Source organism: Cyprinus carpio, chromosome A9, assembly GCF_018340385.1.
Source record: "Cyprinus carpio isolate SPL01 chromosome A9, ASM1834038v1, whole genome shotgun sequence".
Taxonomy (NCBI): Eukaryota; Metazoa; Chordata; class Actinopteri; order Cypriniformes; family Cyprinidae; genus Cyprinus; species Cyprinus carpio.
The window spans coordinates 13,697,085-13,720,930 of record NC_056580.1 but is presented as its reverse complement, the minus strand read 5'-3'; the positions used below and the strand labels follow the sequence as shown (position 1 = coordinate 13,720,930).

Here is a 23,846-nt window from a genome sequence, read left to right as displayed (position 1 = left end):
ATTTTTTGTGGAAATTGTATTTTGTGGAAGTGCCCTTGTGGTGGAAAAAAAAAAAAAACAGGCAAACTTTACAAACTCTTGAAAAAGACGCACTGAAAAAGCAGCTGATAATACCAAAAGCCTCTGTATTGAAGCTGTCGCTTTGATATTCAGCACTTGTGAATTAAACAGCCTGACAAGCTTTAAACTCAGTTGGGGACAGTCTTGAATCTAGCAACTGTATTCCCCTCAAGTGTTATTTTAGTAAAATCAAAATGTTACAAAAGCAATTTGTGCTTGGCAAGAGGTACTGCATTTTTGTGAAGAGAGATTCTGAATACTCAATCATCAGAAATGTCACAGAAGAGTGTTCTGCTTGAAAAGTGGAAAACTGATGTGCTGATGGCTTTTATGTGTTCACTTGACGTAGTTTCAATTTTCTGCTCACATTTGTATTGTATTGTTGACAAATCCATGTCTTATTTCATGTCTGCTTGACTTCCGCACAACTGAAAAAAGCTGCAGTATTGACATACTGCTCACTGAAATAGATCATTTCTGTCTTGTCTAAAATATATGCTGTTAATGTTACAGGCTTTTGAATCTAATCTTAGGGAGAAATTCACCCTTAAAATACAGCTACACAGAGCATTGCTGCTCTAACCTTTCAGGGCAGGTCTTAGTTCACTAGAAAATGACAGCCAGGTGTATATTAAAGGAACCATTAACCCCAAAATATATATATATATATATATATATATATATATATATATATATATATATATAATATATATATATATATATATATTTTGCTAGAAATGAACTCATTACTCAAACTCGAAATAATGTCAAAACTCTGGGAACATGTTTAAAGTTTAAAATGTTTTCAGAAACAGTTAAGAAATGATGAAGAGATGTGACTGCAGGAAACAAACATTGGTGTTGGAGCATTGTGGGAGGTGATAATTGTGTCCTCATGCACATTTCAATCCTGTTTGTGGATGATTAATCATAGAGGTGTCAGTGTTGATTATCAAAATATAAGTGATGACAGGAAGTCTAGCTATTGCACAAAACTGTCCTTTCAGTAGTTAAAAAAAAGCGCAGCAGAAACCTTTAGTGGTGGGGTGTCATTAATCAAGAGCGCTGGATGTAGGAAGAAGGGGGTGAGAAGGTGAGATGAGATTTGGTGCTCAGGGCTTATTTTCAGCCTCCATCCTTGAAGCAAAGAATTAATCAAAAGAAAAATATCTCTCACTCGTGTGGATTCTCGCGGTGTAGCTCACCTCCAAAGTGTCTGGCATTTTCATTTTGTTGCATCAGCATGTACTGGCCTTGGAATAATGTGTACATTTTTTGGTAAAAATCTTCCAGAAGAGATCTCATTGAAAAATTATTTATCATGGTACACATCAACTCAAATCATATTTATAGCACTTCATGTCCCACTGCCACACAAACTGTTTGCATGAGATAATATTTCAGTATTTTATTTGCACATTCTGGTTTCCCAGGAGTGAATAACACAACACCTGTAATAATTACTCCCCCATGAAGAGGAACTGAAACTATCAATGGCCTGAGGCCTGGTTGTTTGATCCAAAAATCACTAAACTGAGCACAGCAGGAGCTCTCTTTACTGCCAGTTGCTGTAAGCTTAAGGGAAATAGTTCATGCAAAAATGAAAATGATACTTTTGTCATTATTTACTCACCCTCACATCGTTTCCAAACCTGAATGACTATGTTTTTTTTTTTGTTTTTTTTTTCTGTGGAAAACAAAAGAAGATTTTAGCAAAAACAGCACCATAAAAGTCTCCTAAAAGTATATGACTCAAGCACTTTATTTCAAGTCTTCTGAGCCATTTGACAACACTATGTGTGGAAAAAACCTAAAATTAAACTATAATTTACTGAAAATCTTGTTTGACAGCTATGGTCACTGTTTTCTTTTAATTTATAGTAAGGAGCAGCTTAGAAAATATGCTATAAATAAGTAAGTCATACAAGCTTTGAAAGACACAAAGTTGAGTATATGATGACACTTTTCAGTTTTAAGTGTACCCTTTCCTTCCTTCCTTTCTTTGATAAAACTGGGAAACTGAAAAAAGGCAACTAGAAAAACAAACAATATAATTCATTTTATTTGTTGCTAAAGCGTTAACATATATGAAATTAAAAATGTTAAGGCATCTGAAGCAAATATCTTGTTTATTTACTCCACTGAATAACTCTGCTACTGCTTCTAATTACAAGCAATATTTCATTAGTTCAGTCTAAGAATTATATCATAGATATTCTTACAACAAGCAGAAGAAAACAGTTATATTTAGAATCACGACAGTATAAAAACAGAACAATGCACATGGTTAACACCTACACTCTCAAAAATAAAGCCGTCACTGGGGTGGTACCCCTTCAAAATGTACTAATATGCACCCTTTAGGTACAAGGTGTACTTTTTAAAAAAGTTAGCTTTTTTTTCTGAGAGTTTATGTAAATAATAAGGAAAAGACCTATTTCTGCCTCTAATAACCCAATGGCTTTTCTCCCATTGTTTTTCCTATTGGATTATTTCCCTTCGTATTTTATATGTAAATGTTCTTATATGCTTAATGAGCTATATGTCCTAGTGCAAGAGAGATGGAGTGCAATTTTGAGACAGGCTCAGTAACTATTTAAAATACATGGCACATTAAAAATGTGAGATTGAGTACTGAACTCCCATAAAGTCAGTCAGGAAGAAAATAGTGTACATTTATCACGATCATAACGGTAATTTGCAGGCAGAGCAAATAGATGCTTTTGAGATGTTTTACATTTAGTTGATCAGTGAGTCTTTAGCAAGAACTGCCACAATCAGACAACACCAGAGCTATTTTCATCTTTAAAATATAAGATGCTATTAACAAAACGAACAAACTTTTTTGAATTTAACTTCTTACTTAGAAAGAAGAATCTGATCCCTGATTCTTATATATGCCATATACAGTATACAGAATATTAATTAATTTCACATTCTTTTTTTTTTTTACAGTGTTCTTTAAATTGTACATTTAAATGTCCTGAAATATTACCTATCATTCACATTCATATCCTGTCTAATAAGATCAAAGACTTCCCTTCCCTTCATCTGAATATCATCTCAATCTCCTGAGCTGATGTTTGTTCAGACACTCAGCTTTACAAGGAGTGCAGCATATTCTCTTTTCCAGGAACAAATAAATATAAACGATCTCAGATATTAAAATATAGAGGAATTTCAGAATACTCTTCTTGTTAGTTTCTGTTTGCGGGGAGCTCAGTCAGTTACTTCACTGCTCCAGCAAACAGGATTGAGGCATCATGTGAGCCTGTAGGAGTTTATTATATGATGTTTATAAAGGGCCAGCTATTGTGTCTCATATGAAATACTCTTTCTTGCTCTCATCCATGGCGTCCTTCAGGGCAGGGTCTCCACGCAGAGCAGCGTCTGCTGTCTCTGCGAACTCTGTGCCCTTGGCTTCATTGGTATGATATGTGCCCTTGTGCTTGTACATGTATCGCAGAATGACGGCCAGGAGGAGGATCAGGACCAGAACCACCACAGCAATGACAACTAGAACACACAGACACAGAGAAAGAGAGGTTATAATAGAAGATAGCATGGGTTGCAGCTATAAGGTGAGACTGAACATTCTGAAATAAACAGACTACACTGGCTGTATGGGTTTTTATAAGTGGTTGATACAGATAAGGTTTTTTAAAAGGATTTTTTTATTTTTTTTTGTATTAGTCAACAACATGCCACAAAAGATGCTGATTGAGCTTGTACTAAATCGGAAACATATTTCTGATTCAAAAGCTAATGCCGATACCAATATCTGAAGGTGGTTGATGGTCATAATAATTATGATATAATACAAATTCATTATTGTTTTTTTTTTCAGCAAATAAGATGTACACCTTTTACATAAATTTACACAAAAAAACATATTTTAATTGTTTTTTATTATTTAATTAAAACCATAAAAAATGAAAAACAAACAACAAAATTACTAAAACTTTAACTAAAACATTTAAGCAAAAAAAAAAAAAAAAAAATGGAAGTAATTCAAAACTAAGTCAAAATATTAATAAAAACTATGATAATGGGATAGAAAAAGTCCACTTTGGTTTATCAGTAACTGCATTTGCCCGGTTAGCCAATTATGTTAAAATAGTCAAATGTTGGATGATTAATTAGCCTATGCCTTGCATGGTTTTAACTAGTTTTCGTAGTTTTATTCTCGACCCCACTTATCTTTAGCTTTATACAAGTGGGAATTTAACAGAAAATCACGTCCAACATCCACACACAACAACCCACACACTGATTATTCATGTGTAAATGAGCTAAAGTGAGAACACTGTGGTACAATCTTTTTTTTTTTTTTTTGCTCAGCCAGAAATCTTTTGAGGCCAGGAAACATCTTGCGCACAAATTACTTTTCATTTGTACAGAAATCTTCCAAGCATCTCTGAGCATCATCAAAGTGCTAACTACACACACTGGAGGCAAAAAGCATCTTTCACCACTTACAGCCATACACAAGTAACATACAATGGCATGCAAAAGTTTGGGAAACCCCTTTCAGAATCTGTGAAAATGTGAATAATTTTAACAAAATAACAAAGATCATACTAAATGCATGTTTTTTTTATTTAGTACTGTCCTGAGTAAGATATTTCACATAAAATATGTTTACATATAATCCATAAGACAAAAAATAGCTGACATTATTAAAATAACCCCATACAAAAGTTCTTAATACTGTGTGTAGTTACCTGGATGATCCACAACTGTCTTTCTGTTTTGTGAATGTTGTTCACGAGACAGGACCTGGAGGATTTTTCTGAAGAACAGTGCTCAGTTTAACTGTTCAGATCCAACAAGAGACTCATCAGAATCAGAATCAGAATCAGAATCAGAATCAGAATCATGAACAACCATCACAAAACAAAAGACAGTCGTGGATCATCCAGGTAACCGCATACAGTATTAAGAATTATGAACTTTTGAATGGGGTTATTTGAATAATTTCAGCTATTTTTTTTGTCTTGAGGACTAAATTTAAACATCCTTTATGTACAATATCTTACTCAGGCCAGTACTTAATAAAAAATAACATGCATATTGTATGATTTCTCTTATTTTGTTAAAATTATTCCAATTTTCATAGATTATGCAAGGGGTTCCCAAACTTTTGCATGCCACTGTATGTCATTATCATATAGAAGATATTTTACCAGTGCCCAGTTTTGTTCTGGAAAGCTCTTGAAAGTGTCAAATGGACTTGATATTTGGAAATGAAAATATCCTCTGCTTGATGCCTTTATATCACTGTTTAGTATAGTTGTTAGTGAAAGGTTTTGGACTATCCGTGTTCCTGTTTTGCCATCTATTACATCATTTTTCTCTGTCTCCAGAGTAATTAGTCACATGACATTTACAGGTCAGGTGATTGGCTCTAAAACAGCTGTGCCTAGACCTAAACGCCCATCGTAAGCTTAAGTAGATCGCAGAAACCATTGACACCAATGGTCTCTAAGATCTATCTAGGCTTTAAAATGCTCTCAGGAAATGCAGCCCTGACAAAAGTCATTTTTAAAGGGTCAGATTAGGTAGAATTATTGACTTAGGGCAAAAGATACACAGTCTTACATTGTAGGTGAGATTAAGGCATGTTAGATATGTGAAAGTCTGTGAGCTGTTACACTTACCTCCAACTATGGCTTCAAAGTATGGGCCCTCTAAAGACAATAAGAAAATATTTTGATGAAGCAAAATTGGTTATAGCATATGACAAACTGATTTATTTATTTTTTTTAGTAAGAATGGTCATATCACATATAATTTTGTCAAATTTTTAATATAGTGCCAGTTCTAGTATTGTTGCTATTAGCCTCTGCTGATTTCAAGCAAAATATCTTTACATTTTTATCAAAGTTAACATGTTATCAAAGTTATCTCTGTTTGATCTCTTCTAAATGGCTAGAGTTCTAAAACTTTTTGAAGATAAATAATTTTTATAGCAGTACTGCAGTGCAGCCATGCAACTTTACAACAAGATCCTTCCCGCCTCACTGATCTCTCACAAAACACGTACTGTTGACCTTCTTCCTGTGTTATAATAACACACGTGAATCTTTCATGATGCTTTGTTTTTATAGACAGCTGTCTCCCCCGTTGTATTGCAGCGAGACTCATTCTCTCCATCACCATGGGGACAAAAAGCTTGTTAAAGAAAGTGATTGAAGATAATCATGAATTATTGCAAAGGCAACATCTGCTGCATTGACTTGGCTTTCACTGAAGGACAGGCAAATCAAACATGTTGCTTTCAAAATGGAGATGGATCTAGTGAGACCCCAAAACTATTTTTAAACAGAAAGGATAATGCAGGTTTGACCAAGCAGATGCCCCAAAACATGAACAATTAAGCTTCCTCATTAGTGTCTAATAACCTGTTACACTGTGATTAAAAGCTCATTGTGATACGGTGTTTACAGTGTGATTATATTTGGAGTAATTAAGGAGACATAGAACATTCACATTTGGGTAATGTGGAGGGCATGAAGGTGTGTTTGCAGGTATAACATCCACTCATGTGATCTTTAAAGTCTCCTTATGAGTTCAATAATTAGTTCTCCTTTAGAAAAGGTATAGTGATATGAAGAAAAAAAGAAAAAAAGAAAAAGACAACAAAAAAGACAGAGGCTCTCAGCCAGTGAATTATTTATAAATCAATCAAAGTGCTTCCAGCTCCACCAAGGTTTTCTCTCCGCAGCATCTTTCCTCATAACTTCATTAAAACTAGGAAGACTCTGGATGAAATATATCTCTCTAATAGAGTAGGGTCTCTGTAATACATTTATTTTTATTTTTCAATGATCCATGTACTTCGCAACACTGAAAAAAGATCAGTCGCTCTAACTTCCATTACATCACAACTATTACAATTAAACTCAATAATAGTATTTTTTTTTTTTTTAAATAGGCCTATGTTTAAAATCATATAAACTAACATGAGTTGTATGAGCAACCAAATACAAGCTGATTTTGTCGTCACGTGACCAGCTAAATTCTATTCATTTTCTTAGTATTCCCTCTGTTATTGGAAACTTTCCTATTGTCATAAATTAATCACGGGTGACTGCAAATTTCTACATTAACATCGGTAATTGAAAACTTTTGCTTCTGTAATGCGCATCACTAGACCAAGGACCAGCAACATGAACAAAAAAATAACCTAGTGCATCACCTTTAAGAATGCAAACATGTGCTTTAGCTGTTAGGAAAGTCGAGAAAGTTGAAACATTCAAAAGGGGCTAAAGGACACTGTTGTTTTTATATCTCACAGGTCACGTTTTTCTTTCCTTTAATTGAATAGAGAGGCAGACTGTTGAAATCTATTTAGGACTTAAATCCCCCCCAAAAAAGTGTGAAATTTGGCCTTTAAATATCACTGTATTAATACATTACTACTTAATGCAAACCTCATTTCCTCCATGTGGGCGTCCCTATGAGGATGTGATGTCACATAAAAACTATTAATTGGCTAAGCCAATACTACTATGTTGGATGCTGAAACAAACGGAGAAATGTTTTGATAGCACCACAGAACAAATGGCTTACTTTTAGCCATCTCTGCATATTAAATTAATTTTTTTTTATTATACTCTTCAGCTTTAAATCTATGATGCTTGAAATTTTACATGTGGCACAGAGAGACTTGAAATTTCAGGCTAAAATATATAATGGATACAGCTTTTATTTTACAGCAGAAATTCTCAGTATTGTGGATGTGAAGCCCGATATAAAAGATCTTTCTAGACACACTCAGCGAAGAGCCACAGCACCCCAGGATGGATTAAATCTCTGCTATATCTGCCATGCAAACATGAGGGAGTCTGTCTCGCCTGGAGGCGTTCCCTCGTTAGCCTCGTTAGTGAAATCCGCCAGCCGCTGTGACATGGAGGAGGACATCTGTGCTACGTGGCCAGATCTGAAGAACAGCTTCCTCTTTTTTTTGCAGCCTGCCATGAAAGCCGATGGGTTGGACCTGAAAGATGAAGAGGGCCAAAGGCATTCCACCCTTTCTCTCACTTCTGCCACACAGACCCAGGGCAGAGCAGATCCAGCAGCAAGACATTTGCTTTCATCACCTTCCCAGAAGTGGAGCTAATCTTGCCCAAAGCCGGCTTTTGAAGCGCACTGGTAATTGTCTCTCGATAGGATGGGCAGCAAAACCAGGAGCCAGAATGAATTCCAGTCCTTTCAGTTCTTGGGTGGGAAACACATTAAGCTGATAACTTTCCAGCTTGAATTAATGCAAATTTCTCATTGTTGCTCTGCCCAGTGCCCAAACTGTAAATCTGTCCAAATTTCCACAAATTGGACAACTACCAAAGCAATGGTATTTAGCTCTGATCTGAACATTTTATTCCTGGGGACAACCAATGATCTGGCTCTCATCCGTTAGCTGCATACATATTGGGCAACTAGGTTAAAAGTAGTCCTTAATAGTCTACTTACAGACATGTAATGTACTAGAAAATGTTTTTATTCCCAAAGAACTTTATCAGACTTTGAAGAAGACATCAAAACTACCACTTCCTCTTGTAATCCAGAATCTATAAATTTGCATGCTGATTCTGCCGCTCCCTTTAATTTCACTAAATGTGCTACAAAAGGCCCATCGCCTCCCTAGGCAGGCTCTATAGTACATTGTCAAAACCGCAGGAAGAGAGATCCTTGTCTCATCTCTGAAGTGATGAAAAGTCAGGGCAGGCCTTCATGTTTCATGAAGAGAATTAACAGCTCTGATGTCTGTCAGGAAAGCACTCAACTGTGGCCAGCCGCCTGTGCCAAACTAAGAGTGAAAACAGCTACTAAACGCCTCGCTACACTCGCTTTTAGACACTCTTTCCTCTCACTCTCTTTCTCTCTCTCTCTCATTTCTCACATGATTGGCTGTTGTTTATTATTCACCATTCTTCATCCTTTTAAAAGAGCAGCTTAAAAACACAGGTCCACTTGAAAACCTATATATATATATATATGGCCCTTAAAATTCTGACAGAGATATTAAAAGATATTTCAGAGATATATGTTTTCAGTGAAAATCAACCCATGAATGGCTCTCTTATAGTTCCCACTGAATATGATAGTAAAATATATTTTCAAATTAAACGAATCACACACTTCAGCTTTAAACCAAATCTCACTATGTGTAGAAGAATTAAAAGCTAAGCAGCTTCCCCTTAAATTGCCCATTGTCAGTGAGGACATTGACAATAGATGATAACCTGAGGGAGCTGCAGAGAAGCCTCAGCTTATAATGAACCTCTAACAAACCATACAAACGCTAAGTCCTAGTTAATCAACATATTTTAATTAGATACATTTTTCTGTGGTGCAGCAGTCACAGTGAGGAAGAATAAGGCCACCACAAAGTTGAAAGTCTATGACGTATCCTGCAAAAATTCCTAATGGATTTCACGCTGTTTTACACATTTTCTGCTCCTCAGAGGTAAGAATGAGAATTCATTCCCACAGTCCTTTAGTGCAAGGTTGTTCAAGGGAGTCCAATAGGAATGTTAGGGGGTTCTTGTAAAAGTTGTCAAAAGTAAAAAAAACAAAACAACGTTATTATATAATGTTACTAATTAGTGCTGTCAACGTTAATGCGTTAATGCATGTGATTCATTTTACAGTCCTTAACGTGTTAAAATAATTTAACACAATTAATGTAAATACTGAAGCACAATTCCTATTCTAACCCTTTAACCCAATTTTGCTTCTTTGCTTTACACGTCGCACTGTGTGAAGTATAGACTGAACGGATTGTCAACATATCCCACCGCTGTATGGCCATATGAGATGCAAACTACTTTTTCTCGACTGGATAACCAGTCTCGCTAGTAAAATTTTGATGGATGAAGACTGCCATCAAGGTAAAGACGATTGCGGTGGTGTACAGGAGTAGTACAGTAAGCATGTGTGAGTCCATTATATTAATTTGTGTATGAGTGCTTTTGACGCACTGATCACACATTGTATTTATGCACAGGCACAGACATTTCTGTACATTCACGTTGTTTCCACACACATTCAGAATAATGTTTTGATTTGTCATGTTTATGTTGCTGTGTGTAGTTATTCTGAATGGATCCGTGCACTATAGTAGATATATGCAGTCAGCAGGCTGTTGGTTTAGGTGTTTTTCTTTTTTCGCATCTCTATGTGATCCTGTTCGGTATCACAACTTGACTTCTCTTTGCTGTTGCACTGTACACATACTTTAAAATTATTATTTTTTTCTCTTATTATCTAAATTTATCTTGAAAAAGCTTGCAGAAAATACAGATTTTTTAGAATCACACTTCAATCTTTTAGTTTACTTTAGTGGATATAGCAAATGATGACAAAGTAAACATTTGAAACAAGATAAATGGTCTATGCTTAATTTCATGAAGTGTGTGATTAATCGCGATTAATCACAGAAAAAAGGGTGTGATTAATTAGATTAAAAATTGTAATTAATTGACAGCCCTATTATTAATAATACAAACTTATTTATAAAGAACTGGTAAGTATGAAAGCACGTCAAGTATAATATAATTATCCATAAAGTAGTATAATTATATACATGATAAATAAGAAATATAATTGTATTTACATTTCGGGAACAATCATATTTTTCTGTCTATTAGAATGATCCCATGATCATTATGGAATTAAAAAGTTTGGAGGTTTAAAGTACAACTGACCTGCTGTCTTTACAGTAATAAGTTTTATGTATTAAGTTATGAATGACTTGTAACCCCTTATCAGACCTTTAAATCCTCCTCTTAACAAGGTTTGAGGATGGTCATTTCTATCAGACTTGAGAGGACTAGTCACTGTATTTTTAGACTGTATTGTTGGTGATGTGATTGCCCTGTAAGATCATATCAGAAAATTGATGACGAGGAAGCTTGTGTCAAGGTCAAACAATGTTCATCAGCCTTCCCAAGTGATGAAGAATCATCCTATCAAACCAGAAATCGCTAAATTACAATGTTTTACACCTTTAAGATATGTCACATAAGCCAAGTCTTGCGAGCAAAAATAGTCTTTGTCTATTGTCAATGATTTATAAAGCACGGTTCACACAGAAGGCACTTTAAACATAAAACATTTGCTTGAGAAACAAAAGACGAAAAAAATTGCATTAGAGAGATGATGGCAGACAAAATATTTAGAATTTTATTTTTCTCACCTTATTGCTTATACCTTATATTATTAATATATACTTATTACCTTATTACTAAGTTTTTTTTCTTCGTATTTTAAGCATAAATCTAACAAGTGTTACTCTAAAAATAAGCAACCATTTATGACAGTTTTTCTTTTCAAATAAATGTATCTTATTTTAAAATGTTTTTACATGGAAACGAAAAAAAAAATCTTACTATTTATTCCATAGGTCACACTATATTTTAAGGTCAAATTCTCAATATTAACTAACTATTAACTACAACTTTCCTTTTACTGCTTATTAATAGTCAGTAAGGTACAGTTGTTAACTTTAGGTATTGGGTAGGATTAAGGGATCAAAAATATGGCCATGCATAATAAGGCATTAATATGTGCTTTATAAGTACAAATGAACAGCCAATATGCGAGTAATCAAATAGTGAGAACTGGTCACTAAACTAAAGTGTTATCATTCTATGTAAATCTTTATATTTCTTTTATAAATTAGCAAACAAGCCAATGCTAATTAGGAGAAAGGCTGCCGTCAGTACTTCAGTTATGCAGTAATATTAGACCTGATGTCAATGTAGTACACTAAATAATTTAATTTTGGGTTAGAAGTAAGTGAGTTATTCATTGAGTCAGTAGGCCAGAGCTGAAGTAACATAAGAAGGTTAATCACATCAAGCTTTTGCATCGATTTGCATCATGCAACACACATACAGTTCATTGAGCACAGACAGGGCAGCCACTAGGACAGCACAGGTGCAAGCATATATTACACAAGAGCTCAATGGTGATTATAACCCTAAATTCATAACTGTACTGGGCTGAGATGGAGGAGACAGAATCAGGAAACCACATGCTAGTCTCTGTCCATTCCTAAAAGAAAAATGAGCTGAGAACAGAATACAGGGAAGGAAAAGGGTGTAATGGATGTGACTAATGGAGTGAGATTTCAGCATGACTTGGAGGAAGAGAGGAGGTGGGAAGCATGCTGAAAGCTTGTGCTTTTACAATAAGGAGGGGAGTGAGGGAAAGATTTCTGTTATTGAGCTGGGCAGTCTCATAAGGGAACCGGTGCTGTTGAAAATTTGATCCTGCCCAACCTCAACACAGCTCTGCTGAAATTCTCAACTCTCTTGAGGATTATATAACAACAAACGGTATAACACAAATATATCATATTGGTATTTTTTAACCCTGTAACCCCACCCGTTAACCATATTGCTTAATGCCCTGTTCACACCAAGAACAATAACTACAGTGAGTATAGAAAAGAATAACCCCCCTTTAAAATAATCAAATTTTGTTGCTTTCAGTCTGAAATCAAGACACACAGTTCTTGTTTTATCCAGATATAACACCATCATGTCAGAAAAAATTAAATAAAAAACAGAATCCCTGAGTTGGAAAAAGGATCACCCCCCCCCTCCTAAAAATGACTTGTAAGCTCAATTAGGTGTAGCTAATCACCTTCTCAATGGTACACAAAGCCATTTGACTTTCAACTGTGATCAGCTATGGTCATTTTGATCAACTCAGCATGAAAAGAGATTTCCTGGAGCATTTCAGTCCTTGGTAGTGCAACTGAAGCAAACAATCAACTATGGGAGGCAAGACACTGTCAAAAGATCTACGGGATAAAGTTGTGGACAGGCACAAGTCAAGAGATGGATACAAAACAATGTCAAAGGCTTTATCAGTGCCTATAAGCACAGTGAAGTATGTTATTAAGAAGTGGAAGGTATTTGGTACAACACAGACCCTTCCTGGATCAGGATGTCACTCCAAACTCCAGATGAAAGAGCCTGAAGGAAACTGGTCAGAGAGGTGATCAAGAGGCCTACAGCAACTCTGCAGCAGTGGCAGGAATTTATGAAAAAGAGTGGTCATTGTGTACATGTGACAACATTACAAATTCTCCACAGATGTGGCTTGTATAGGAGGGTTGCAAGAAAAAAGCCACTCCTCAAGAAAGGCCACATTCAGTCACGACTGAGCTTTGCCAAAAACACACCTAGAAGATTCTGAGGCAGTTGAGACTAAAATTTTATTATTTGGCTTCAACACCAAACAATATGTCTGGTGAAAATCCAATACAGCTCACCATCCAAATAACCCCATCCCTACAGTAAAGCATGAGGTGGTTATATCCTGTTATGGGGTGTTTCTCTGCAGCAGGGACAGGAGCACTTGCCAGGATAGAAGGAAAAATGGATGGGGCAATACTGTCAAATTCTTGAGGAAAATCTGCTGCCCTCTGCCAGAAAGATGTCAATGGGATGAAATTTTATCTTCCCACAAGACAATGACCCAAAGCACACAGCAAAACTGAGCACACAGTGTTTGAAGGAGAAAAAGGTGAATGTCCTTGCATGGTCTAGTCAGAGCCCAGAATTAAACCCCACTGAAGATCTGTGGAATGACTTGAAGACTGCAGTCCACAAATGCTCACTATCAAATTGAACTGAACTTGAGTGGTTCTGCAAACAAAGAGTGGGCAAATATTGCAAAGTCTGGATGTGCAAAGTTAGTAGAGACAGAAACTAAAGGCTGTAATTAAAACAAAAGGCAGTTCAACAAAATACTGACATTGTGATCCTTTTTCCAAGTCAGTGATTGTTTTTAAAAAAAAAAAATTTTCTAACATGTTGGTGTTATATCTTTCACTTGGATTTTAAAAGTAGCACTGAGTAAATACAGCCGAATAAAACAAAAACTGTGTCCATCTTCATTTCAGGCTGCAAAGCAACAAAATGTGATTATTTTAATGATGTGGTTCTTTTCTATACCCACTGTATAAAGATAACTATAACAATATATTAGCATCCATCCATCGCTCTGTTTATTATAAGTGTGTGGTGCAGTTTTGTCATCTGCTTTTATATGGTCAAGCTCTTTAAAGAAGGATGGATTCTGATTGGCTGTCAATGCTTTTATCTGGAAAAAGCTGAAAAAAAAAAGTAAACTGATTCCAACAATATTGTTCCTCTGTGCTGTTATCATTATACAGTGGTTGTGGGACCTAACTATTCTCATAGAAATAGAATGATTATTAAAACTTTATAGATACTGAGTTATCATTATTAAAGCCCTTGGTGTGAACGAGCCTTGGTATATATATATATAAAAAAAATAACTATAAAAGTTGTCTGTGCCACATTCCAACATATTCCAACATGACACAAGTCTTCTGAAGTCATTCTGCAAAATGTCTTTCTGCAACATTGACTGCATTCTACAAAATCCTTTATATGCTTTCCACTGAGTAAAGAAACTCATAGGGGTTTTGAAATGACCAAATAAAGGGTGAACAGAGCAGAAGAGTGACATCTGAATGCCATTTGTATATGACACAAGAGTGATAGGCAAATTCAAACTGCACTTTTTGTTTGTTTTTAAAATAAGTCTCTTCAGCTCACAAAGGCATTTATATTTGATTAAAAATACCGTAAAAAACAGAAATATTGTGAAATTTGATTACAATTTAAAATAACTGATTATTAATTTAAATAGATTTTTAAAATGTAATTTATTAATTTTCAGCCGTCATTCCTCAAGTCTTCAGTGTTCCTTCACAAAACATTCTAATATGCCAATTACCTGCTCCAGAAACATCTTATTATTATCAATGTTGAAATTAATTGGTTGAGGTCAAATAAAAAGGTCATAATTAGTGAAATAATCTTTTATAACACATTTTTTTAATAAAATTATTAAATAGCATATCTTGTAGTGACAGTTAAGCGTTAATGTACTATTCCATACCAAAAACAGTTTGATTTTAGTGTTTGTTTGTACTGTGTGCACTAGATTCATGAAAGAGTGCTGGTTTGAAAGTGGATCCACCCCAACAGCTGTGCAACTAAAAACATGAGAAGCTCACTCTTCCACACCATTACACAGCCACACATCTCTCCTTACTTCTGTAACACCCTCACTTCCTTTCCATAAACTTTACAAAGACTCTGTCTGTAAATGACCAGAAACAGTTATTTATATTGTACACTGACATCTACAAATGTCAGTTACAGTTTTTCATTTTGCTAGCATGTCTGTATTTTTTACTCTGGTCATAAAAGGTCATTTGGCTTTGTCAGTGTCTCAGAACTCTTGACTCTTAACCCTTACATAAGCTGGTGTGAATCGCCCTTGAGAAACCGCACACACATCAAAGCACGAATCCAACATATTCCTTTGAGCGACGACACAATGAATCCGAATGGCCTCTGCTGCCTGGATGGCTTCATTCATCATCTGGATATGCCTCACAATGGCACATGCCATAATCAAAGCAGCATAATTATTATTATGATATTCATTTCTATAGATGGCACTTGCCCTTGAGAAGGTCAGTCTATCATCTTCAGGGCTAGGACATCTAATATTTGCGAGTGGCGAAAGTTTGAGAAATAGATTGAGAATTGCAGAAAAATATGTAAGAGAAGGAAATTGCAAATGACCCCGAGGTCACCTGGCCACAGATACAGTTATTCAGTGGCCCAGAAATCAGATTGTGGCGCTGAGGGGGAGGAAAAATAAAATTGAGAAAGAGGACTGGAGGCGACAGAGTGCACATCTATGAAGATAAGAGGAATGTGGAAATATCCACAGGGACCTAAACCTGAGTGTACAGAAAGGGTTTTAAAGTTTTCAGATTTTCCATTGCAAGTTTATAAGTACAGACATGACATTACTGTCTTCATCCGTCTGTCCTGCAGGTAAAGGATTAGCCCTTTCACACCACAAGCATCAGCAGAGAGCATATGTGAAGCAGCAGCATAGCTGCAACAGCATAACTTTTCTGCCCCTCCTCCTCATAATTGCAAGAATTAAGAGGTAAAAAAAAAAAAGGTTTAAGTTAAGTTTTAAGGTTTAAGGTTAAGTTTTATTAGGCTTACGGTTAAAAATTTTGTTTTCCTCAACAATCAAATTGCCTTGTCTGGCTGCTCATGACACCTATATCCTCCCAAAAAATGTCTGTCAGTTCCAACACATCTTGACAATTTTTTGTCAAACTTAATACGTATCAATGGAAGACCATATATGTCATTGCGTCTATCCCCAGTACAATCTCTAAACAGAAACCATCAGTCTATTATCAGCTTAGTAACTTCATTTTGCCAGTGCTCTGAGGCTCATCATGACCACAGCACTGAGTTAAAGCTCACTTGTTTGTGGGGCTAGTCATGAGATCTGAATATGGTACACACTCGTCTCTCTCTCTCTCTCTCTCTCTCTCTCTCTCACACACACACACACACACACACACACACACACACACACACACACACACACACACACACACACACTCACACACACACACACACACACACATACATTCAGTCCTGTGTGAGTCTCAGTTAAAGAGCTCTTCACTATTTCCCTCTCTCTACTTTTCTGCAACTGATTTCCTCAAACAATCTGGTGTTTCTCTCCATCTCTCTCTTTCCTTCATGGCCTGAGGTCACATCTGCCTGGGATGAGAAGCTCAAGTGGTAACAGTTCCTATCTCACCCAACCATATGTCACGCATCTCGCCTCGAAAGAATACCTCTCCTTCTCTTCTCTCCACCACACTCTCAGATTCCCTCATTCAAGCTGAGAGTCAGTGATTCTCTGAGAGAAAAAGCCTTTTATATGAGTTTACTGATGGGCATGTGCTCTCATGAGCCAGTCAAGTGACTGCAGGCCCACTGGGGTTGATTATAGACAGCTGGTTGAGAACAGTGCCTGTTTCCATCAGTAATAATATAAAGGGCCTGCTGCTGATTTTCCACATTCCTGTGGACAGACATACACATATCACATGCAGGAAACTGATAAATAATGCAGCACAAATACAAACTCTTTTAAAGCTAGATTTCATTCTTAATACTGATCAGTGTCTAACGATGTCATGCTCATTCAAAAGACTGCATTACTTACTGCATTGCGTCAGTGTTTTACTTAAAGAAAATAAAATATTTTAGCTTTTTTTTTTTTACAAATTTTCACAAATTAGTCCAATTTTGTTTATTCAAAGAGTAAATGATATTAGATGGCGTTTATAAAAAAATTTATTTAGAATACAAATTAATTTTTTTATAATTAATTAATATATTTTTTTATATTAATTTTGTTTTGTTTTGTTTTGTTTTCATATTTCAGTAATTTTTAATCAGTATCAGTACTTTTTGTTTTGTTAATGCTGAGTATAGAAATAGATCATTTCTGTAATAATAAATAAATGTGTGCAATTTTTAAACAGTTGCAAAATTCAAAAGGCCATAAAAATCATAAAATCTAATCATAAAAACTAAATCATCATTATTCAAAATAAAATAATTATTAAATATTACTGAATTACTATTTTTCTCCTTATTATTATTAAATGTTTGTAAAACCATTGACTTGTCAGTGACTAGCTCAGTAACCTCTGCTGGTCCATTACAGCTACAAACACAGATGTGCAGACTGCTCTTCATTTAAAAGTTCCCAATTAAAAACAATGTCATGGCCTAAGTGCCAATGCAAGGTGAATGCACACGCAGCTGTTGTACTGTGGCGGGAGACAGAACAACAAGTGTTTTGTTTGCTATATTTTCCATCACATACTGGGGGACTTGGATGTGAGGGCTTTCAGAACAGAAGATAAATCAACATTTTGGCTTACTGTTTTGTTGCTCTGAGGAACACATACACACACTTACTCAGTGTTTGTCCTGTAGCTGGAAAACATCTACAACCCCTCTGGTTCCAACTTTGTTTCATCCTTCACCAAGAACAAAGCAAAGTCTTGTCCTGTTTCCTTTATTTGTTCTCTCTCTTCTCTTGGCATTGCTTCTCCCTCCAATGTTTGAGCCACCTTCTTACCTGTTTGAGATCTATTCAATCTATACTTCAAAATGTAAAAAAAAAATTTAAAAAGTTTCTTTACATACTCAGCTTATGCCCCCTTTTTAATGTTTAACTCAACACTATGCCAACACACAACAGGTGATGACCTGCTGGCTCTTTTAAAAACTGATGCTAAGACTGTGATCTAAAATACAATCTTGAAACTGGTCACCGATCTGTGCCATGACTTCATCATTACTTTGAGCTCAAACATTTTTCCTGAGGCTTTCATGAATCAGTTTCTAATAGTCACTTGTTTATTTGTTTTTCAGTCACATTTGAAGTCTTTTGTGTTTTATAAGCATAGAATCAAATCAAATGAAAGAAAGATGCAGAGTGAATGCAACATCTATGAGGTTCAGTTTTTAAAACTTTATTCTGTATGAAATATCCATTTAAATATCACAACATACTGGGTATTTCCAGAAACATTAGAATGAATATTCAGTGTTTGAAATGCCACCTATAGAAATTGAACACACGCCCGGAGCAGTGGGCAGCCATATTTGCTCCAGTGCCCGGGGAGCAGTTGGGGGATCGGTGCTTTGCTCAAGGGCACCTCAGTCGTGGCATTGAGGGTGGAAGAGGGTGGTACATTCACTCCCCCCACCTACTCTCTAACCAGTAGGCCACAACTGCCTATAATTATTATTATTATTAGACATAATTATGATAAATATAAATATAAATATGTCAAAATGTAGGTATAAGTTTTCCCATTACTATAGAATTTTCTGATACCCTTTATTTTGTTTTGATGGCTGTTTTAATTGTTTTAACAGGGAATAAACAGACATAATTACACAACCTCTATGATGTAATTGTGTTTTGGAGCAAAACCACAGTCAACTCAGCACAATTTTTTTGGGGTGTTTTCATTGCGTTCTGATTTGCATAATTCTCTCCGGTGCTAATACAAAGTAAACAACATGTGTAAACAAAGGATGCTATCAGCTGGTACAATTCATTCATGGTGAATTATTCACAAAGTGTACTAATACAGATTTCTGTTGATTATCAAGAGCCTTGCTGTATTTAGACTATTATTATTTTTATCATTATTATTATTTTTTTTATGATGTCGGCTATGTTTTCACAGCTGGTTGTTCCTGATCTAGTAAACATATTCCATATCGCACATTCAGAGTTGTACCACACTGCCATCACACACTGTCAAACAAAACTCTGGTATGGCAGCACTTAGAAATCTAGTACAACACAACAGTTTTGGGAACAACCAAAGGTCAACAAAATGGTTTGATGTTTTAGTTCTTGTGATACCACACATACTATTGATATTCACATACTGTAGGCTACATGACAGACAGGAGCACATAACAGAGGTAGTTTTTATTAATATACTGCTCAAATGGTTGGAGTCAGTAAGATTTGGTCAGTTTAATGCATTGTTGAATGAAATGAGTTTATATTAATAATAAAAAAAAATCACACTTTTAATTTCTTTTTTTTTACTCTCTCTCTCTTTTAAAAGTATTAATACATACATTCAATCAGCAATACATTAAACTGACCAAAAGTGACATTAAAGACAGAATGATTTTAAATTCTATTAAACTTTCTATTCAGAATCTTTCAAAAAAAAAAAAAAAAATATATTAATCAGCACAACTGTTTTCAACACTGATAATAAGGAATGTTTCTTGAGCACCAAATCTGCTTATTTGAATGATTTCCAAAGGATCACATGACACTGAAGACTGGAATAATAAAAAATTCAGCTTTGTCGTAACAGGAATAAATGACATTTTGAAATATATTAAAATGGAAAACAATTATTTTGAATTGATTTAAATTGTAATATATATATATAGCGGATAATGTACACTACACTCATATATCATACCTTTCCAAAAATATCACACACACATAAAACACACATCCGATGCCACACATGCCATTGCCCACACACACAAACCACACATGCTTATTTCTGTTCCACATGGTGTGTGACATTCAGAGCAGTCCACTCTTCTAAATGTAACCAATCCACATCTAGACACACCCATTTGATAACTTTGTTGTCACAGCTAGCGCTGACACTCATTCAGTATAGTGCACAAAACTACAAAATACTTACGAATAGATATGGTTGATGTGTCAGATTTACTTTCAGCAGAGTCTTGCCTAGGTGCTTTTGCTGTGGAGTTGGCCATTACAGACATGTGAAGGGATATTTGGTGGTGAGATTGAGGGGGACAGCTGTGGGATAGTGTTCTCAGGGATGATGAGATGTCTGTAGAAAAAGAGAGAGGACAATTGCTTCACTCCAATGTGCTCTCATGAAACAGAGTGAGGAAATAGCAGGAGTGTCTTTTATGGTCCAAAATAAGGCACATGACAGAGTACATCATCCAAATCCAATGTGAATACTGAAAAATATTTGTACTTGGTTTTCTAATGTTAACCTTTATAAGCTGCACTGCATGTTTAGATTATCATTAAGACATTAATTAGCATGTTTATTTAGCAAGTTTTACTTTGGCTGATACTGACAATTGTAGGTGATTTCAGGTTAAATATCTCTATAATGTAAACAAAACCAAACACAGTGTTTTTCCTATTAGACCATATAAAGAGAATGTGACAAGATGCCACATCTCTAGCCAGCAATGTTGATCTGTGGCTTGTGTGGCTTTCAAGCTTTTTTATGAATCTATGTTGAGTTCCTTAACTTAAAAACAAGTAAACCGGTTTTTTTTATTTTTTTTTTTTAAATGGATGCATGAACCTACCATCTTGCAGATGTCAGTGAGTCAGTGGTGGATACCAGTTCACCACCCCCACAATACGTGTATGTAATAATTTAAACAGCTCTGTTAATATAGCAACTGAAATATTCAGAATTCAGTTGAACTGAACTGAGAGCTTAAGAATCAGAATCAAATCAAATGATGAAGTCATTGCCTTCACCCAGTTGGTCAGCTCTAAATGATATGTTTAGGTGCTCTACTCAGCTGTAGATCTGCTGAAGATGTTGATGTGTACACAATATAGTGCTGTGTGACACATTCAGATAAACTCCACTGGCCTTATTTAGCCTTTGTTGACTTTACTGGCAGTTACTAAACAAAGGAAGAGGCCTTTAAAGACCCTGGGCCTTATCACTCACTGTGAAACAAAGGAAACACTCACACTATTTCCTTCTCTCATCAGCACACACCCTGCACTTCCTTCCTGAAATCCAGCGATGGATTTTTTTATTTACATATATAAAAGTATTATACATTGACATTCCCATGTTTTTAGTTTGTAATATTTGTAGGACACGAGGGCCACTAATTTATAAACTTGTTCGACTTTGAAATTGTGTCAATGTTTATGCCTGCAGCCAAAGGAGGAGCTCTCATAAATGTTATATGTGATGATGGAAAACAAGTTCTCACTCTCACTCTCTAATTTAAGATCACTTTTATTTACTTGCCTCATCCCGACTCAGTGCTTAAATAAATACATTTTTAGCTTGTTTTCATTTTAGCTCTCTGTTATTTAAAAACAGCATTGTTAATGTCAGCTGTGCTCAAATATAAGCTTTGTGTACCAGCATGACTGGCTTCTACTCTAATATTTACACTTGAAGCTTTTATACAAGCCTCAGGCAACAGGACATACTAGTCCCTGCAGGAGTAGCAAAACAATTTCAATCTAATTTCAATTCAAACACAAATTCAAAATAAAACAGTTTCTTATGATCTCAAAAGCCTGAGATTAATTTTGAACTAAAAACTATCAATAGTGTCTACATATAAATGTCTTTACAGAACTAAGATATTGGACTGGATAGTGAGGGAAAAGCAGCCAACAGGTCCCCAACATACATGTGAAGGAGTCAAGACAATTTAAATTGATTGAAATCAGAATAACCAGAGTGTGCAGAATCAAGATGAAATGGGGCAACTTTGAAGAAGCTAACATATAAGAAAGTTTTGATTTTGGGTAATAATACTGATTGATTGATACAAAAATAAAAGGGTTAAAAAGATAATGACAATTATATCATCTTTTATGTGATCTAAGCCTGTAGGACTTTCTTTCTTCTGAGGAACATAAAATAAAAATAAAATAAAAAACTATATATTTTATTCTGATGAATTTTATTTAATTTTTTTCATCCATACAACCAAAGTCAGTTGTGTTTTCCAAAATATATTCTAGTGTTTTTATAAAAGAATGTTATGCAGGTTTGGAATTACAGGAGGTTTAGTAAATGATGACATAATTAAATTTTTTGTGCGAACAACCCTATGAGATAAATATAATTCAAAGAGTTGTCAAAGAGTCTACTATTAATAAATTAGGGAAAAATCTATTTCTGTATTGTGAAATATACTTCTCAGTGTGTTTTGAGTATAATGGAGTATGTGTGCAGCTTAAATTAGCAGGCCAGATGTCACTTACAACTGTTTGGGGTTATTTGGTGACCTGGCATGTTTCATCTCTGTCACTCAACACCTTTAAACTACACACAACCCTCTGGAGGACCACACACTCTTTTAGATAAAAACGAAAGCCACAGTTTTAGATATAAAGTAAAAATGTATTCTGATGGGAGAAAAATTGGGCAGATGTAAATTGTAGAAAACCTCTTGGACAGTTAAAGAATAGTACTTGTCACTATCTAGAAAAATCATTTAACAATAATGTACCATGCTTTATAACTTACATTTAAATCTACAAAGCAGCACGATTTATGACAGCAAGCTTTATTTTAAATAAAGAAGTCAAATCTAACTCACCAACTTTTCTTCAACAGTTCTGCAACAAGTTCTCCCACAGCCTGCAAGCTGTTCTGCTGTCCTTTTTCTAGTAACAGAAATACTTCCTCTGCTCAGGCTGAGTTGTTGTTTCACTTTCTAACAGGATGGAAATATTATCATGAATTATATCAGAGGTCTGTGTTTAGATCCGTTAAGTTTAAATGTATAGCACGTGAACTTCCCCTTTCAGCCTGCCCCACCCCTAACATTCTGCTTTACTAATAGTTTCTTGTGTTCGACCAGTGGCTGGGCAGACTCCTCCTCCTGAATAAAGCACAACTACACAGACTCCTCCTCTGGAATAAAGCACAGATACACAGACTCCTCCTCTGGAATAAAGCACAACTACACATACTTCTCCTCTGGAATAACACACAGCTGTTGTCAGACTGAGCTCAGGGAAGGGGAAGACAGCTTGGCTAAAGACAGACACAGACAACAATAGTTATGCAAGGGAAATGGTGCAATTGCGAAATATGCAGTTGTGAAATAACATTCTGTTTAGTAATATTTTAAACAAAGTATTTTTTATTAATATTAGTTTTATTTTTTGTTAATATTTTTCTGTGGGACTGTCAAATAATTTTAAAAATCTGATAAAATAATTATGTAAAATGCAATTAACAAATCATTATTTGCTTAGAAAAGCCCACATACAGTATTAAGATAATTCAGAATATTATTTTTGTGTATGCCAATGTTTTTCTTATTTTCTCAGTACCAATTTCATCTGATAAGAATGTTTTGAGGTGGCCATTTTGTATGAATTTGGATAAAAATTATATATATAGATTGGTCCACAAATAGATTACTGTATTTGTGGACCAAGATTATATATATATATATATATATATATGATATATATATATATATATATATATATATATATGAAATCTTGGTCCACAAATAACCCTACACCAAAACCTGTCATACAAAATATGAAATAAT

At 35.2% G+C, this 23,846-nt stretch overlaps 1 protein-coding gene across 2 annotated transcripts; it reads right to left on the bottom strand.

Moving 5' to 3' along the window:
• Positions 1-1,361: 1,361 nt before the first annotated feature.
• On the bottom strand, positions 1,362-23,138 carry LOC109062528 (glycophorin-C-like). Of its 2 annotated transcripts, XM_042763620.1 has the most exons (4): positions 22,878-23,137; positions 20,222-20,377; positions 5,721-5,750; positions 1,362-3,576 (listed from the first exon to the last, which is right to left on the bottom strand). In XM_042763620.1, the coding sequence occupies exons 2-4, from the start codon at positions 20,304-20,306 to the stop codon at positions 3,380-3,382; spliced, it is 312 nt and encodes a 103-aa protein (XP_042619554.1). In that variant the 5' UTR covers positions 20,307-20,377; positions 22,878-23,137; the 3' UTR covers positions 1,362-3,379. The 2 variants fall into 2 exon arrangements, with proteins under 2 accessions (XP_042619554.1, XP_042619555.1); XM_042763621.1 differs by lacking the exon at positions 5,721-5,750 and having other exon boundaries at positions 22,878-23,138.
• Positions 23,139-23,846: the final 708 nt, after the last annotated feature.